The sequence below is a fragment of the Arachis hypogaea genome, chromosome 18 (assembly GCF_003086295.3).
Source record: "Arachis hypogaea cultivar Tifrunner chromosome 18, arahy.Tifrunner.gnm2.J5K5, whole genome shotgun sequence".
NCBI lineage: Eukaryota > Viridiplantae > Streptophyta > Magnoliopsida > Fabales > Fabaceae > Arachis > Arachis hypogaea.
In genome coordinates, this window is record NC_092053.1 from 124,682,819 (window position 1) to 124,700,566 (window position 17,748).

At 43.2% G+C, this 17,748-nt stretch overlaps 2 protein-coding genes across 2 annotated transcripts; both read right to left on the reverse strand.

Annotated features, from left to right (window-relative positions):
* Positions 1–12,857: 12,857 nt before the first annotated feature.
* LOC140181464 (uncharacterized) lies at positions 12,858–15,708 on the reverse strand. Its single transcript, XM_072225061.1, has 4 exons — positions 14,866–15,708; positions 14,451–14,700; positions 13,723–14,247; positions 12,858–13,603 (listed from the first exon to the last, which is right to left on the reverse strand). Exons 1-4 carry the CDS (start codon positions 15,706–15,708, stop codon positions 12,858–12,860), a joined length of 2,364 nt encoding a protein of 787 aa, XP_072081162.1.
* Positions 15,709–15,912: 204 nt separating this feature from the next.
* Positions 15,913–16,818, reverse strand: LOC112770448 (uncharacterized). Its single transcript, XM_025814803.1, has 2 exons — positions 16,688–16,818; positions 15,913–16,606 (listed from the first exon to the last, which is right to left on the reverse strand). Exons 1-2 carry the CDS (start codon positions 16,816–16,818, stop codon positions 15,913–15,915), a joined length of 825 nt encoding a protein of 274 aa, XP_025670588.1.
* Positions 16,819–17,748: the final 930 nt, after the last annotated feature.

Consider the following 17,748-nt stretch of genomic DNA (forward strand, 5'->3'; position numbering starts at 1 on the left):
CTTTATAGCTTTGTTCCTCAATTGTTGTATGTTCTTTGAGGTAAACCCTAAACGCTTTGCTAGTGGTGGAGTATCCAACAAACATTCCTTCATAAGATTTTGGATCAAAATTTTCAAGATTTTCTTTACTATCTCTGACCCAGCTTGGTATCCAGATACAGGTGCATCTCATCATGTAACCTTTTTTCAATCTAACTTGATTGCATCATTTGAATACACAGGGCCTAACCCTAACCCCTTGCGTTAACTCAGAATTCGAGAGAAGGTTATACTTAAAAATAATTGTGATGTATGCAGCCTAATATGATATTTACTTCAATGACTATGTGTGTGTTTGGATTCCAGTTTGCAAACCAAAGTTTGCATAAAATTGATTTTGTAAAATTGATTTTGATGATAAGTTAGTTTGGGTTAACGTGATTTATGTTTGGTAATCTTTATATCAAAATTGATTATAGTAAAATAAATGTTGTTTGGATTATACTACTCAAAATCACTTTTAGATGAAAAATTACTAAAATAGACATCAATTTTATATACATGCAAAATCAGAATACTATAAAAAATAATATAAAAAATATTTATCATATAAATAAAATAAATACAATAAAAAATAAAAATATAAAAGAGAGTACTATAAATTTTATAATGTCACACAAAAAGAAAATATTCTATAATTTTTTTTAGTATCGTCAGTACTCTTTAATTTAGTATTATTTTACACTATAAATTTTTATTATTTATGACTCTATTGTTACTTATAATTAATTTTTTATTTATTTTGTCCTTTTTTTATAGGATCATAATTTATATTATTCAAAATTTTGATAATAAACATAGTATATAATAATTACAATTACAAATTTTACAAATTCAGAATAAAAAATAAAAAAAATTAATACAAAACAAAAATAAAGTACATCAAAGAATAGAAAAAAATTATATAGATAAGAAATAATAAAAATTCCATAAAACCAACAACATATATCATATGAACAAAAAAAATACCATAAAACGTAAATAAAATTCATATGAATAAAATCAAATAAAAATAAAAAAATTTCAATTTGTCAGTGATTGAAATAAATCTGAACGATTTTGATGAAAAAAAATGGAACTAAAAAATTATGAAGAAGTAGGAAGAACTACAAAGAATGACTGTAAAGATAATAGTTACTAGTATCATTCTTATAAAAGAAAATGAAGGGTAGGGTTGGTAAAAAAGAAATATTTTAGCTTTTCCTAAACGTGAAACGTGAAACGTGAAACGTGAAATGCAGAAGCTACAAATTTGAGCTTCTCCTAAACGTGGGTTTAGAGGCAAAATCAATTCTGCGTTCACAAGGATAAAAATTGCCAAACATCAAAGTGAAACTTTCAAGAAGCTCAAACGGGCTTCTCTCCTCCCCAACGTGTTTGCCAAACACACCCTATGCCGTCGAGTCCAGGATCCTAGGATCCAACATAGCCAAATTGCCTTTGATCGTTCACAGTCTCTAAGGTAATGCTCCATAGTTTCCTGCGCCTTGTTACATCTCTTACACATATCTAAAGAAGTTAAATGCCGCTTGAATCGAAAGGTCTTAGTTGGTAGAGCATCATGTAAGTCGAGCCACATAGTAAATTTGAACTTCTCTGAAATGTTTGTATTCCACAACTAATTCCAGTTACTATTGGCATTTCAATTTAAGGTTTTCTCTAATAACCATCTATAACCCTTCCTTCCACTATACTTTTTTGTTGCTGCAGGCCACCATTCCTACTGTGGCTCTAACTCAGTCGAACTAGGATATCTCAGACCACAAATAAACTGCTTAATCTCATGCGGAATAGACGTGGTAAGATTATCAACCTCCTAAGTCACTCATTTCCACAAGTCAGCCACTATGAAATCTGATTCAGAAATATGCACATAAGGAACCAGGTTGCAAAGCAAAGGAGTCCATTCATCATACCAAACTGATTTGTGGACATCCCCAATATTCTAACGAAACCCTTCCTTGAGATGCTCATAGGCACTAACAATGTTCTTCCAGGTAGCCGATGAAGAATTTCTATTGTTTCCGCTCATACCAGACTGATTTTTGAGATATTTATGCTTCAGAACCTGCACCCACAACTTCTCACAATTATTTAGACAATCTCATACCAACTTTTCCAGAAGCGCCATGTTAGCACAAGAAGTATCCCTAATACCCAATCCTCTTGCCCTTTTAGGAGTTATGGTGACCTCTCACCTGACCAGAGGCAACCCTTTCCCAGTCGCTTGGCCTTTTCACAAGAATTATCTCATCAAAAAAGACCGTGTGCAGTTTGATTATGTTGGTTTTGTGTAAGTTATTTTTTTAGTATGGGACTATATAATAGGATAGTCCGATTACTTTATAAGAAATTTTTTTAAAAAAATTTAATAATTAAATCAGAGAGTTTATTTTGTTTGTTGTAAATTTTTTATTTTAAAGTTTATAAATCTCTGATTTTTGTTTCTAAAAAGTTGAATGATCCGATTTTTGTTCCTAAAAATTAGAGAGTCCAATTTTTATAGTTTAAATAAAAAAGTACCATAATTGAGATTAATACCTTTATATCCCATGATAATAAAAAATATCATTTTCATCTCAATATAAAAAATAATTTGTGACATCTTAATCCATACGGTAATCATCATAATATCATTATGTTTTAAATAAAATATATTAAATACAAAATAGAGGTAAGTTATTTACTAAAGAAGTATGATATTCAAGTGTCATGGATTTTTTTGTTTGTTATTGTTAAGTATAGTCTAAAATATAAATCTAAATTTAAAAAAGTTTTTATTTTTCTATAAAATGAAAAAAAAATAAAAATAAAATTTTTTATCTTTTCATAGATCAAATTATAAAAATAATTAATAAAAAATATGATAATATAAAAAATGTATCGAGTGAAAATTTTTTGCAATTCTTCGTATATTTTCTTAGCTTGAGCTTTATTGACCACACAAATGCATATATGTAGTTATCAAATTGAATAATTTAAATTATTTATTTGATAAATGAGAATATTAAAATATGTAAAATTGAGATATCTTGTTTGATTTTAGATTTTTCAAAAAGATAAAAAAAAAGATGACCCATTAATTTAACCATAAAAAATGTCCCTAAATTATTCTATTATTGACAGAATTAACTCCTAAAATATTTTGTTATTGACAAAAATAATTCCCATTTTTTGTATCGACATACCATTTAATAATTTAAAAACGTGCACGAAACACCCACTACAAAAAAATATTGAGTATCGGCAGAATAACAAAAATTATCTGTTGGTAATATATTTATTGGCAAATTTTTTGTCGAAACTAATTCGACGGTATAACCTTCGCCGGTAACCAATTATTATCGGATTTTGCAATGGATTCTTTACCTAAAAACTAGTTCATTACTGGCGGAATGAAAATTTCTGCCAATAATTTTGGTGCTCTACTATATTCTTTTTCGCCTAATTATTGTCAGATTCTTCACCTGATAAATTTAGTTTTTTTTTTTTATTTTAAACAAAATAGGTGGTTAATTTTTTTTAGGTAAATTTATTTTTTGCACAATTAATAGTCAAATTCTAAATAATAGAAACCAAATATGGTAAATTAAATATCAAGTTACAAAAAAATAAAAATCAAATAAATAAAATATAATGAAACAGTCTAAATAGTCGTCGTCATTCCCCTGATCCTGCTGAGGCGGCGAACTAGGCACTGATGTCGGTGCCGCTCTAGTAGCGCCGCTGCCACTAGCCCACATCTGATCTTGGAACACCGTCAAGAGCAATATTCTCCTTTAACGTGATTGTCTAATGTGACAAACGAGAGGATGACATTGCCTACACACTCTTCTCTTTTTTCCCAATTTCCTCTCCTCCCTTTCTCTTCTCTCACTCACCCACCCGCCAATTCACTCACTCACCCATCCGCAACACCTATGTCATCCGTGACATATCTGCCGGCAAACCACCGCCGCCGCAGCACCATCCCCCTCTATATTCTCTTTTTCTTTTCTTCTCTCACTTCTTTACACTCACTTTTCCTCTCTCAACTCCTAACTATCAACACAGCCAATCACTGACCTCCTCTTTAAAATTACAAAAAAGAACAAAAACAGATATTAGATTGAAGAATAAAACATGCACAATTTATTTTTCTAATTTAAAACACTAATTTTACATATTTTAATTAAACTAAACCCCAATTTCAAAATGATTCATGATGGAGATTCTAAATTTCTCAAATTCCTAACACCACTCTCATCCTAAACTTCCAAAACCTTCTTCACAAAAAAATCCTCAATTTCTAATACCAAAATCACCATTTTTATTGCAAGTGCTTAAATAGAATACTAATTCGATTTCGACGACATTGGGAGAAGGTGATAAAGGCTTGGAGGAGAAGAAGAGGAAGGTGGCATAGAAAAAAAGAAGGAGCTCGCACAAAAAAATGGAGGAGCCACCATTAATGTACAAAAGAAAGAGAAGAACTACACAGAAGAGAGAAAGACATCGATAAGGAAAGAATAGGAATGAGAAAAGCACAAAGATAAAGAGGAGAGAAAGAGAAAGCACGATGGAAGAAGATGAAGGAGAGAGAATACCCTATCTACTATTGCTGGGAACCACCTTCACAGAGATGACTTTTTGATTTTGAAAATTGGGGATTAGGATTAAAAAATTTGGGAATAGGTTATCAGCTAGGCAGCTCCGTTTGCCATATATGCTTTTCTATTTGCCACATTAGATATTCACGTTAACGAAAAACGTTTCTCTTGACGAATGAGTGTTTCATGCACGTTTTTAAATTATTAAAGGGTATTTTTGTCGATACAAAAAATGGGGTCATTTTGTTAGTGACAAAATATTTCGGGAGACTTTTTGGTGGTTAACCATTCCTTTATATTATGTGAATGTGTCTCGAACAACATCTGTTTTGTTAGGTTACTTTATTTAGTAATAATTATATACGATATTGTTCTTTACCAACTAAGAGTTACTGAGTTAGTGGTGTTCTTTTATGTTTGTAGCTGGTAAAAAAAAGTTATTAAATTTAGTATCATCGGTATATAATTAATATTATAACATTAATTAATATGTTAAATTGAATTTATTTCAAGTGCAAGTACACCATATTGACCATGGTCGAAGTTTTTCCCCTTAATTGAATAGATAAATAGATAGTTGAAAGAAGACACTATAAGAAAAATGTTGAGTACTGTTGGATTTACTGTCGTAAAACCAATTAAAATGTAGATAGGGGTAATAATGCAGGTAGGGGTGAGTTTTTGTCCTATTCGATTCTGTTTAAATTCGTCCCGCCATATAATAACTGGCATAGAATTCATCACACTTCTACCAATGGATAATAAAAAATTAAACCCTAACCCCCTGTTCCTGTGAATACCCACTCTATCTTGCCTCTATAATTATTAAAATCTAACAAATAAAATTAAATTTCAAAATTTATATAACTATCGTCACATATATAACATAAATTAAAAAAAAAATTTAAAAATGATGAAATATTATTAATTATTTTATTTATTATTATTATTATTATTATTATTATTATTATTATTATTATTATTATTATTATTATTATTATTATTATTATTATTATTATTATTATTATTATTATTATATAGTATTTCCTAAATTCGATCCCGCGCTGCAAAAAATTCACCTCGCACCGGGTCAGATAATTACTCGTCCCGATTAGGTAGGGCAAAGTGGGTACTCGTGAGTCCAACAAATTTGCAATCCCTACTTCTAACTATGATCTTGTGATTACTCATCGTCTTCTTAAAAAATGCGATAGTATCTAAGAATATTGCAGATGTAGAACCCAGTACAAAAAGAGAACCATGAGCTAGGGCAGAATACGCCTAACTATTCACACTTGTTCTTGGCCATCGTTGTTGTCGTCATCACTTAGCTTTTGACGATGGTAGCAATCATGTACAAGACAAGAGAAGAATGAGAAGATGAGAGAGAGAATGGGTGACAATAGATGTGATAGGGTAGGATTTAGACATAACCTTAAATCTATTTGCAGATTTTTTTTCACTAAAGCTGAACCCTGCTCTATTCGCGGGTTTATAACATATCAACCCTAACTTTACTTATCCTCAATCTGTAGGTATCTGACCCTATCCGCGGCTCATAAAAAAATATAATATTCAATAATTTGATGAGATATTGGAGTTGTAATTTGGTATTTATATATCATTAAACATATTTGATTTTTATATAAACAAAAGTGTAAAAGTTCCAATTAAAGATCTTGACTTAGTGATTAAAATTTTTTTATATTAATGAAAGGTTTTTGGTTCAATACTCAATTCACACCCTATTTGACAAGCAAATCAACCCACTATATGCTTAATCCTATCTGGATCGGGTTGGTAACTCTATCCGATCGGATTGAGCACATGCAAATAGGATTGTGGCTCCCACCCCTAAGTGTGAGTGTGAGGGTGAGTAAGTGAGAGAGGGGAAAAAAAGGGGATAATTTTGAGTGTTAAAAAATTAGCAATAAAGATAAAATTAAAACAATTATACTACACATACAAGTCTTTTTGGTTTATAAGTTTTACAAGTTGGGCCAAACCCAACAGAAGCTACGCTCACCCATAAAAGCGTGTTAACACGCGCATGACGTTTCTAAAGCGCACATTCACAATTATGAATGACTCTTCTTCTTCTTCCTCGATGAAAACCACAACTGTCATTTTTTCTTCGCGTTTCTCCTCCACCTCCTCCTCTTCTTTCTTCTTCTTCTCCTTCTTCTTTGTGTTTCTCCTCTTTTTTCTTCGCGTGTTTCATCTTCATCGTCGTGTTTTTCCTCCTTTTTCTTTTGATTTTGTAAAATTATATATATTTTTTTATTTGTTTGATTTTTTCTTCCCAAAAAGAATTATGAGAATATGAAATAAGAAGATGAAGAAGAAGAAACAGTAGAAGATGAGGAGGAAGAGAGGAAGAGTTTTGAATTATACAAAACTTATCAAAATAAAAATACACCCAAATATCTTCATTTTACACCCAAATATCTCCGTTTTACACCCAAATTTGCTACAAACACAGAAACGAGTTATGCTACGTGTACACTAAAATCAACCACCAAAGTCAGTCATCAGTATAAAATACATACTGGAATACAAATATACATTGAAAATAAATTAAAGCACACATGTATTTATATACAAATACATTGGTAGGTGATTTTAGTGGCTGATTTTAGTGTACAGATAGCATTTTTGTATAGAAAAATGTTTCCTCTTGTTCGGTAGGTCGGGTACCGGACGGTTCGGGTTGGTATCCTGATTGATGGAGGGGATCTCGCCTGATCCTGAGTTGCCGGGTTGGGGTAGACTACGTCCCGAGCACTTCGTGTGAGAAAGGGGGGTGTCACCTGCAAAGACACTCCGACGCTCAAGTCAGTCAAGTGTGCAGGCGAATAAGGGTTGATTGGTATGTGACGTACCTTGGGGGAAGGGCAGGTTCTTCCCCATATATACCGTGTCAGAGGTGGGCCCTGCAGGGACAGGCCCACCTTCTTCGAGGCCTCCCTTGCACAGCTGTAGCGAAGCTGTCAGAGACACGTGTCAGGGACGCGTGTCCGGGTCGGCATCTGAGCGTCTCACATCCGACCGTTCGGGTCGGGTGGTGCCCGGGTCGGGCCGGCCCGTAAATGGTTTGGGCCAGGCTGTAACAGTGCCCCCGACGCGCCAGCAATAATCGCGAGGGTTGTTGGGGGCGCGTTGCTTCTTCTTTCGTGCGCTTGGCGACAGGTCGGCTACCTGTGGGAGGGACGTGCCTCCTGCGCGCGTGTCTCTTTGTTACTGAGGCAACCGTTCGTCGCTTCGTTCTTCGCGCCGAGCATTAAATACTCATAATGGGTTGGAAAACCCCGCGCGTGAAGACCATTGTGCCCCTGGTCCTTTCGCGCTTTGTGTAGCGGTTTTTAAACAGTTTGCCTTTTCTTTCCCTTCCTATTCTTGCTCCTCCTACTTCCATTTTCTTCTCTCCCTAATATCCAAAGCACCGTTTCTGCATCTTCGCGCGTTCCTTTTCCTTTCAAGTCTTCCGCAACCAATCCGGGTAACCACTATTCTCCTCTCTTTCTGCTTCGAGGCTGTCTTGTCTTTGCTGTTGGTTTTTCTACTTGTGCTTGTTACTTGTTTTGCTGCATGTTTGATTTGCATCGATAGATAAATTTTTAGTGCCAAGTAGGTGCGTTAGGGGGGGTTACCATTCCAGGGTAGGCGTTTAGGTAGCTTGTTATGATAGATAACTTCTAGCCATGCTTGGTCTTAACTGTTGAATAGGACGAACATAGTTTCTGGGCTTTATCTGGACTCCCAACCTCATAAACTAACGGAGTGGTACCCCCACTGTAGGTATGCCTCGCATCGTTTCTCGGACTTCTCCTTCCACCGCGAATTACGACCCTTACGCCTGGGTGACTTCCGATGTGAAAGACTCGCCAAATCAAATGGACGAGGGGGAGTTGACGGCAAGGTTCTGAGAACCGGACCGGTCAATAAACCGGTAGAGGTACTGGTTCAACGGTTTAATGGTTAACCGTGGTTAAACCGTGGTTGAACCGGTTTAATTAAATATTAAAATAAATATATTAAATTTTTTAACTTAGTGATCACTATCTCATTATTCCATCTTCAAAATAAAAAATTCCTAAATAATTTTACTCAGCAACAACTCAATAACAAATAAATTAATTCAGAATCAGCACAAATACCAGAAGTCAGAACAATAGTACTCCAAAAATCAGAACAATAACACAAAAATAACTCACAACATTATATGTAATCAACAATAATAGTCCAAAAGTTAGAACAAATACCAACAATCCAGCTCTCTTCACAACAACAATGAACAAGCATATAACCCAGAAAAAAACGATTCGCGATAAACATATCCAGAAAAACAGCAATCAACTCCCAGAAATCAAACTGAAGAAGCACTGGAGGAGCTTACCGTTGACGACGTCGAAGAAGCAAGCAACGAAAAATAGAAAGGCAACGATGGACAGAGAAACCCTAATCCCAAATCAATTTGGTCACTCAACAATGATCGAGGCGATCGTTCACCGCCGTTTATTGGATTTTTTTCCGCGACTGAGCGCCATCAATTCGAACCTTTCGTCTCGCCTGTAACCTAGTTTAGTTCGATCAATACCCTTTCTTCTTCACTGTCCAGTCGCCATCTCCAGTCCGCCACACTCCCAGAAGGCCAACACCGTCCCGTTCTGCAGAAGCCACCAGCGTCCAGTTCTTCTCTAGACTCCGCCGTCCTTTCTGTTCCGTCGTGATCGTCTCCCTCATCTCCGACGGTGCATGCGCTTCCTCTCCCAGAGATTGAAGCTGCGAGTTCCTCTATCCCCCACTACGTGAGCTCTATCGTCGTCTTCTGCCTCTCGCCGCCTTCTCCTTCAGCGCGACTTTGGTGTGTGTTAGCAAGGTTTTGGCTTTAGGGTTGGATTTTGGTGAGAGAGAGAGAAGGGAAAGAGGGTGGGGGGTGTCTGTCTCTGCCCGTTTGGGCTTTCTTTTCAGTTTTCCCAATTATTATTAATCAAAACGGTGCAGTTTTGATTAGAAATAGCTAACCGGCACTCCAAAAAACCGGACTGGTTCACCCGGTTCACCGGTTAACCACTGGTTTGACCGGTTTTTTGACCGGTTTTTTGCAGATCGGTTTTTGGCATCAACCGGACCGGTAAGAGGGCCGGTTTCCGGTTAACCCGGTCGAACCGGCCGGTCCGGTCCGGTTCTCAGAACACTGGTTGACGGAGTTCTGACAAGCCGAGTATCTGTGTGGAGGGACAGATGAGGAGGCCAATTATGACGTCTTCGTTCCTGCCCCCAACGAACGGCTGTATGAAATTAATTTTCATTCCCCCCGGGTTGCCGACTGGATTTGGTTTTACAAGGCCATGTTCACCCAGGTGGGCGTTCGCATCCCATTTTCTGACTTTCAGATGGCGCTTCTCAGCCGGATATCCGTGTCGCCGTTGCAGCTGCATCCGAACAGTTGGACTTCTATCCGCTGTTTCAAGATGGTGTGCGAATATCTCGAGCTGCCGGTGTCCGTGGACGTCTTTCTCTTTTTCTTCAACCTTACTAACCCTTCCAAGGAGGGGAAAGCGAGGAAAGGATTCTTGTCTTTCCGATCCGCCCAGGGTTGAAGGATATTTGGGTTGTTCGAGAACTCTTACCATGGGTTCAAGGATAAATATTTCAAGGTCCGTCCCGCCAAAGGTCGCCATCCATTCTGGTTGTTGTTGGAGGGGGAGCGCCTCATCCTGATGTATTGGAGTTTTGGGGCGGGGTCTAATACCTTCATAAAGGTGACTTATAAAGGAATGTCTGCTGTAAATAAGAGAATTGCCGACGTGTTGTGGGCAGTTTTTGGAAAGAACCATGTGAACCCCCACCTCCTCATGGGCGAACGGGAGGTCGCCAGGAGTTATATTTGTGAGCTGCTTTGTCTTGTGTTTTTTGCATTGTTATTCGTTTTATTTGGTTTTATCGGCTTCACGACTAACACGTTTGTTTTTCCGTTGCAGTGGAGATGTCGGCTTCTGTGACAGGGCTCGAGGGTCTGTATAAGACCTTCTTGGAGGATAGCGATGAGGAGAAGGCCGACGAGAAGGTTGTCGGGAAGCCGGAGGACCTTTCTTCGGAGAAGAAAGATCAGTCGGTGCCTTCACCTCGTGACGCCAAAATGTCTGACAAGAATCCTATCGACGCGCATACTTCCCCTATTCCTGAGGAGACGGCCGGCATTGGACATTCCTCCTCCCGACAAGAGAGTCCCGACTTAAAGCTCGTCCTACTCCCAAAAGGCAGAGGGCATCCTCTAGCCCTGAGGGGACTCTTACTGTGATGGAGAGGAACTTCGATGCTGGGGCTTTCATCGACTCCCAACTGATCCCCGGCACGGAGGATCACTTCCTTGGTACCGAGCTGACGAGCCAGGCGAGGTGGATGTATTGCACGCTGCTTCGTGGGGCTGTAATAGCTCGGAAGGCCGAGTTCGAGTTGTCGGGGATGCAGTCACTACGAAGAAAACTTGAGTCTGCTGCCACGGCCAACAACGAATTCAAAGTTCAAGTTGAATTGCTTCAAGGGCAGCTGTCCGAAGCGGGGGAGAAACTCAAGATTGCCGAGGAGAAGGCCATGTCTGTCGAGGAAAAAATGAGAGCCTTCGATGAGACTGTGTCCCGTTTAGCCGAGCAGGAGATGACTCTGGAGAGCCAGCTGAACGCCGCGCAAGGTCGGGTGGTGGCCTTGGAGAAAGAGCGTGATGAGGCCGTCTCGCTGGCTAAAGCTGCTCAGGCCGAGGTTGAAGAGCTCAAGAAGAAACACAAGGCAACTAAAGAGCAGGGGAAGAACGCGATCTTCATGACTGAGGAGGCCCTTAAGGCTCAGGTGAAGATCGTGGCTCCCGATTTCGACACATCAGCCATTGGAGTATTCAAGACGATCAAGGATGGCAAGATCGTTGAGATGTCGAGGAAATGAGCTCTTGTGCCTTTATGTTTTTATATGGATTTGCGGTTATATTGTTATACCTTTAAAATACGTTTGATCAGCTTATCGTTGCCGTCGTCTTTGCCCGTGGTGGTATTTTTACTTCGTCGCGTTACTGTTTTGTTGGTGTGAGCTTAGTGCTCGTTCATTTACCGTTGTGTTGGTAGCGGGGCCAGGTCGTGGCCTTTTGTTATCGTTGTAGCCGTTCGTAGTGGCTGTGGTTTAGGTGGCCCCCAAGGTGATCAGTCCCGGGGTGCCGTATTGTGGTTCTGTTTAATGCGTTGAGGAACTCGTCGTCGTGCGATGTGTAAGTAGGAAAAAGGATAAATAGAAATAAAATTAGAAGAAATGGTAAGTAAATATTAATCGGCAATTAAGCAAGTCTGTTACCATTGACAGATACAAAGGGAAATGATTAAGCTCGCTAGATCGACTGGTCGGCATACTTGATATAAGAGTAGAACCTTCTCAGGTTGCCGCATTCCAAGTTCTTGTGACCTCCCTTCCATCGAGCTTCTCCAATTTGTAGGCGCCGTTGCCAATCACTTCTTTGATCCTGTACATGCCTTCCCAGTTTGCCGCCAGTTTACCTTCTCCCTGGGTCGGTGGGCTGATGTCATTGTGTCGCAAGACGAGGTCGTTCTACCCAAATTCCCTTTAGAGCACCTTGGTGTTGTAGCGCAGGGCTATTCTTTGCTTTAGTGCTACCTCTGACAGGTGGGCCTTCTCCATGGTCTCATCCACTAGGTCCTTCTCTACTGCTTCCTCAACCCCCTTGAGAAGTACCTGTGGGCTCGGTTTGCCGATCTCAATGGGCATCATGGCGTCTACCCCATATGTCAGGCGAAAAAGGGTTTCTCCCGTTGCTGACTGCTCGGTTGTTCGGTAGGACCAGAGGACCGAGGCGAGCTCGTCAGCCCATGCTCCTTTCTTGCTGTCTAGTCGCTTCTTGAGGCCAAGTAAGATGACCTTGTTTGCGGACTCGACTTGTCCGTTTTTCTGGGGGTGTTCTACCGAGGAGAATCTCTGTTTGATGCCCAAGCCTGCGAGGAACTCTACAAACTTCTTGTCGGTGAATTGCGTTCCGTTGTCTGAGATGACGAACTCCGGGATGCCGAAACGAGTTATCACCTGCCTCCACATGAACTTTTTGCAATTGGACGAGGAGATGGTGGCCAGCGGCTCGGCCTCTATCCATTTGGTGTAATAGTCAACGGCGACTACGAGGTATTTGACTTGCCCTGGGCCGACTGGGAAGGGTCCCAGGAGGTCGACTCTCTACTGTGCGAAAGGTTGGGAGGACGTCATCAGGCTCAGTTCGTTGGCCGGTGCTCTGTGGAAGTTGGCGTTCTCTTGGCACTTGACGCATTTTTTTACGAACGCCTTGGAGTCTTCCATCATTGACGGCCAGTAATATCCGGCTCGGATGAGCTTCCTTGCTAGGGCTTTGCCCCCGATGTGGTGACCGCAGCACCCTTCGTGGACTTCTCGGAGCACGTAGTCCGTCTGATCGGGATGTAGGTATTTCAGCAGAGGTTGGCTAAGTCCCTTTTTGAGTAGTTGGCCCTGTATGACTGTGTATTTGGCAGCCTCCCTTCTTAACGTTTTAGCTTCCTTCTCGTCTCCGGGGAGGTCGCCGTTTTCCAAGAAATTGGTGATGGGGTCCATCCAGGAGGGGCTTATCTTAGTCAGGTGGAGGGCAACCACTGGTTCTCTCGTGATGCCTTGAATGAGGGAGCGGTTGCCGGTTCCCGGTTTCGTGCTCGCTAGCTTGGATAGGAGGTCTGCCCGTGTGTTCCTTTCTCTTGGGACGTGTTGGACCGTGACCTCCTCAAACTGTTTGTTCAGTTCTTTAACCCTCTCTAAGTACTTCTGTAGTAACGAGTCTCTAGCTTGGTAGCTTCCATTCACTTGCGACGTGACGATCTGTGAGTCACTGCATACCTCTAGCCTCGTAGCCCCGACTTCTCGGGCTAATATCAGGCCGCCTAGGAGGGCTTCATATTCCGCTTGGTTGTTCGACACTGGAAATTCAAACTTGACCGACTGTTCGTAAATGACCCCAGTTGGGCTTTCCAAGATGACCCCGGCGCCCCGGACGTCTGGTTGGAGGCTCCGTCTACATGGAGCTTCCATCGTGTGCCCGTGTCCTCGGTCGGATCTCCCGTTACTTCCACCAGGAAGTCTGCCATTGCTTGTGCCTTGATTGCATGTCGAGGCTCGTACCTTAGGTCATACTGGGATAGCTCGATGGCCCAAGTCATCATTCTTCCCGCTAGATCGGGTTTTTGGAGCACTTGACGAATTTCCTGGTCTGTTCTTACGACCACCTGGTGACCTTGAAAGTACTGCCGTAGCCTGCGGGAAGAGGTTAGGAGTGCTAGTGCTAGTTTCTCCAACTTGTTGTACCTAAGTTCTGCTCCTTGTAGCGCCTTGCTCACAAAGTAAATTGGTTGTTGGGCTTTCGCTTCTTCCCGCACCAGCACCGTTGCAAGTGCTCCTTCTATTATGGCCAGATACAGGTAGAGTGGTTCTCCGGCTCTGGGCTTGCCGAGGATTGGGGGTGCTGCTAAGATTTCTTTGAAGTGGTTGAACGCTTCCTCGCACGCAGGGGTCCATTCAAACGCTATTCCCTTCTTCATCAGGTTGAAAAAGGGCAGGGCTTTTGCTGCCGATGCACCGAGGAACCGGGACAACGCAGTGAGCCTTCCCGCCAGTCACTGAACATCTTTGATGCAGCCCGGGCTCTTCATCTGGAATATCGCTTGGCATTTTTCCGGGTTGGCCTCCACCCCCTTTGGGTTATCATGAATCCCAGGAACTTTCCGGCCTCCATGGCAAAGGCGCACTTAAGCGGGTTGAGCCTCATGCCGTGTTGTCGGAGGGACGCGAACACATTCTCCAGGTCACTTATGAGATCACTAGGTTGGGTGGTCTTTGCAAGGATATCGTCCACATAGACTTCTACCGTCTTGCCAATGAGATCGCTGAATATTTTGTTCATCAGCCTCTGGTACGTGGCCCCCACATTTTTCAGGCCAAAGGGCATAACCTTGTAGCAATAGGTTCCTCCTAGCGTTATGAACGCCGTCTTTTCCTCGTCTGGCCGGTGCATTGGTATCTGGTTGTAGCCAGAGTAAGCATCCATGAAGCTCAGATACTGGTATCCCGCGGCCGCATCGACGAGTGCATCAATGTTGGGGAGGGGGTAGCAGTCCTTGGGGCATGCTTTGTTGAGATCGGAGTAGTCCACGCACATCCTCCATCTCCCATTGTGCTTTTTTACCAGGACCACATTTGAGAGCCAGGTCGAATAGTCCAGTTTCCAGATAAACCCTGCTTCGAGGAGGCTGGCCGTTTGTCTGGCCACCTCCTCTGCCCTTTTCTGAGACATCTTTCTTCTCTTCTGAGCCACTGGTTTGGCTTCCGGCTTGATGGCTAGGTGGTGTGACATGAGTCGGGGGTCTATCTCCGGCATGTCGGCTGGCGTCCAGGCAAACAAATCGCCATTGGCTCTGATCATTTTCATCAAAGGCTCTTTTAACTCATGGGGGAGGTTTCTGTTCACGAATGTGAACTTTTCCTCCGTATTCCCGACCCTGAACTTTTCCAGGTCCCCTTCTGGTTCGGATCTGGGCTTGTCGTCAACTCTGGCATCCAGGTCGGCGAGAAATACCCCCGAGGCCTCTTTAGATTTTTTCCTTAAAGAAAGGCTGGCAGTGTCGCAAGCGACTGCCGTTTCCAGATCTCCTTTTACGGACCCTACCGACCCATTCTCAGCTATGAACTTCATTACCAGCATCCTAGTGCTGATGACTGCCCCTAGGTCGTTGAGGATCTTCCTCCCCAGGATGATGTTGTAGGCGGTGGAGTCTCGTAGGATCACGAACTCGGCCATCACTGTTCTTCTCTTTTGACCTTGTCCCACGGAGGTCGGCAAGGAGATTATCCCGTCTGGCTTGATGAAGTGGTCACCGAGCCCTACGACGCCGTGCTGGTGAGTCTGTAGGTCGGCGTCTCTTAGACCTAAAGCGTCGAACACATTGCGGAACATGAAGTTCGAGTCTGCCTCCGTGTCTACAAGGATCCGGTTGACGATAACGGTTCCTACTATGGCCGTTATGACCATGGGAGGACTTTCCCCGACCTCGTCAAACCATTTGTCCTCCGGGCCGAATGAGATGGATGGGAGTTTCTTGGTGCTTCGCGCAGGGGATGAGGAAACCGTGAGGACCTTGGCGTCCTTCTTATGTGCCGATTTCGACCTGGGCGCCGCGTTTCTTGCGGTTACCACGTTTACTATGGTGAGGCCGTGGTCGTTCTCTTCCGGCTCCTAACGTCGCTTTTTTGCCCGTGTTCCATCCTCGCTCTCGTGATCGCGGTTCCGCCTCCTCGGCTCCCTAATGAGGTGGGAGAACTCGGCTAGCTTTCCATCTCTAATTGCCTGCTCCAGCGCGTCCTTCAAGTCAAAACAGTCCTGAGTCTTGTGCCCATAGCCCTTGTGGTAGTCACAGTAGAGGCTCCGGTTCCCCCCTGTTCGCTCCTTCAGTGGTCGGGGTTTCGACAAGATCCCCTTCTCGGCTATCTGTTGATAAACTTCCATGATTGGTGCGGTGAGGGGAGTGTAATTAGTGAACTTCCCGACCCGAGGGAAAGGCCTGGGATTCTTACTCGGGCCGTCGTCTCTAGCGTGTTCATTCTGCCTTTCTCCGCTTCCGTGGTGCCGGTTTTGACTGTAGGAGGGTTGCCGTTTATTGGCAGCCACGACCTGGCTGACTTCTTCGTCATTGATGTATTCTCTGGCTACGCATTGGATCTCATGCATTGTCCATACCGGCTTCGTCGTGAGGTGCTTTCTGAAGTCCTCGTTTAGGAGACCGTTCGTCAGGCATAGGCTGGCAACTGAATCAGTCAGTCCATCGATCTCCAGGCATTCGTCGTTGAAATGATCTAGATATTTTCTTGTCGGTTCTCCGGACCTCTGCGTTACTCCAAGCAGGTTGATTGGGTGCTTTGCCTTGGCTATCCTGGTCGTGAATTGGGCTAAGAAGGCGTGGCTTATATCCAAGAACTTGGCCACCTAGCCCTGCGGGAGGCTATTAAACCACCGTATCGCAGGTCCCGCGAGGGTGACCGGGAAAGCGCGGCACCTTACCTCGTCCCCTACTCCCTCCAGGTTCATCCTGGCCTCGAAGGCCGTGAAGTGCTCCTGTGGGTCTTGGGTTCCGTCGTACCTCATGTCCGTTGGCTTGTCAAAGTGCTTTGGCAGCCGGACTTCGAGGATGGAACGATGAAATGGGATCGCACCTACTATGACTGGTCCGCATGTTCGCCGCGTTCTCCCTTCGCCATCTTCCCGTCGACCATCTTCCTGGTCGCGATCTGCGGCGGCGTGATCTGTGGTGCGCCGCCTCCTGTGCCTGACATATATGAGTGGGTCGTAGTGCCTCCTTGTGCGTCCTTCCTCCCTAGGGCTCTCAGATTCGGACCTTGGGCTACCCGTGCATCGGGAGCGGCTTCTTGGGGAGAACGGGAGTCGCCTGATTCAGGCATTCGCTGGCGATGTTCCCGATCTGCCAATCGACGCTCTAGGTCCTGCATTCTGTGACGCAGTTCCTGCATTATCCTGGCGCTGTTGTCGCCGGTTCCCCCGAAGGGGCGTCTTTCTAGGGATCGTGTGGTTCGTCATGGGGGGGGGGATCTTGTGCGCTCCTCCGAGGATGCCACGATGGGTTCCGCTCTTTGCCCGGCTTCTCGCCCTGCTCCTCTAGGGCCTTGTACTACTTCCATTCAGGCGGTCCCCACAGACGGCGCCAATGTTCGGTAGGTCGGGTACCGGACGGTTCGGGTTGGTATCCTGATTGATGGAGGGGATCTCTCCTGATCCTGAGTTGCCGGGTTGGGGTAGACTACGTCCCGAGCACTTCGTGTGAGAAAGGGGGGTGTCACCTGCAAAGACACTCCGACGCTCAAGTCAGTCAAGTGTGCAGGCGAATAAGGGTTGATTGGTATGTGACGTACCTTGGGGGAAGGGCAGGTTCTTCCCCATATATACCGTGTCAGAGGTGGGCCCTGCAGGGACAGCTCCCACCTTCTTCGAGGCTTCCCTTGCACAGCTGTAGCGAAGCTGTCAGAGACACGTGTCAGGGACGCGTGTCCGGGTCGGCAT

What these genes read in the sequence shown, in the direction of transcription:
- LOC112770448 (XM_025814803.1), bottom strand. Translation starts at nt 16,818, where the DNA reads ATGAGGTACGACGGAACCCAAGACCCACAGGAGCACTTCACGGCCTTC. An exon ending in CTCGCGGGACCTGCGATACG is followed by an intron (nt 16,607 to 16,687) that starts GTGGTTTAATAG and finishes ATTCACGACCAG; the next exon opens with GATAGCCAAGGCAAAGCACC.
- LOC140181464 (XM_072225061.1), bottom strand. Translation starts at nt 15,708, where the DNA reads ATGGTCATAACGGCCATAGTAGGAACCGTTATCGTCAACCGGATCCTT. An exon ending in GGCTCTCAAATGTGGTCCTG is followed by an intron (nt 14,701 to 14,865) that starts GTAAAAAAGCAC and finishes GGCTACAACCAG; the next exon opens with ATACCAATGCACCGGCCAGA. An exon ending in CGCGTCCCTCCGACAACACG is followed by an intron (nt 14,248 to 14,450) that starts GCATGAGGCTCA and finishes GTGCATCGGCAG; the next exon opens with CAAAAGCCCTGCCCTTTTTC.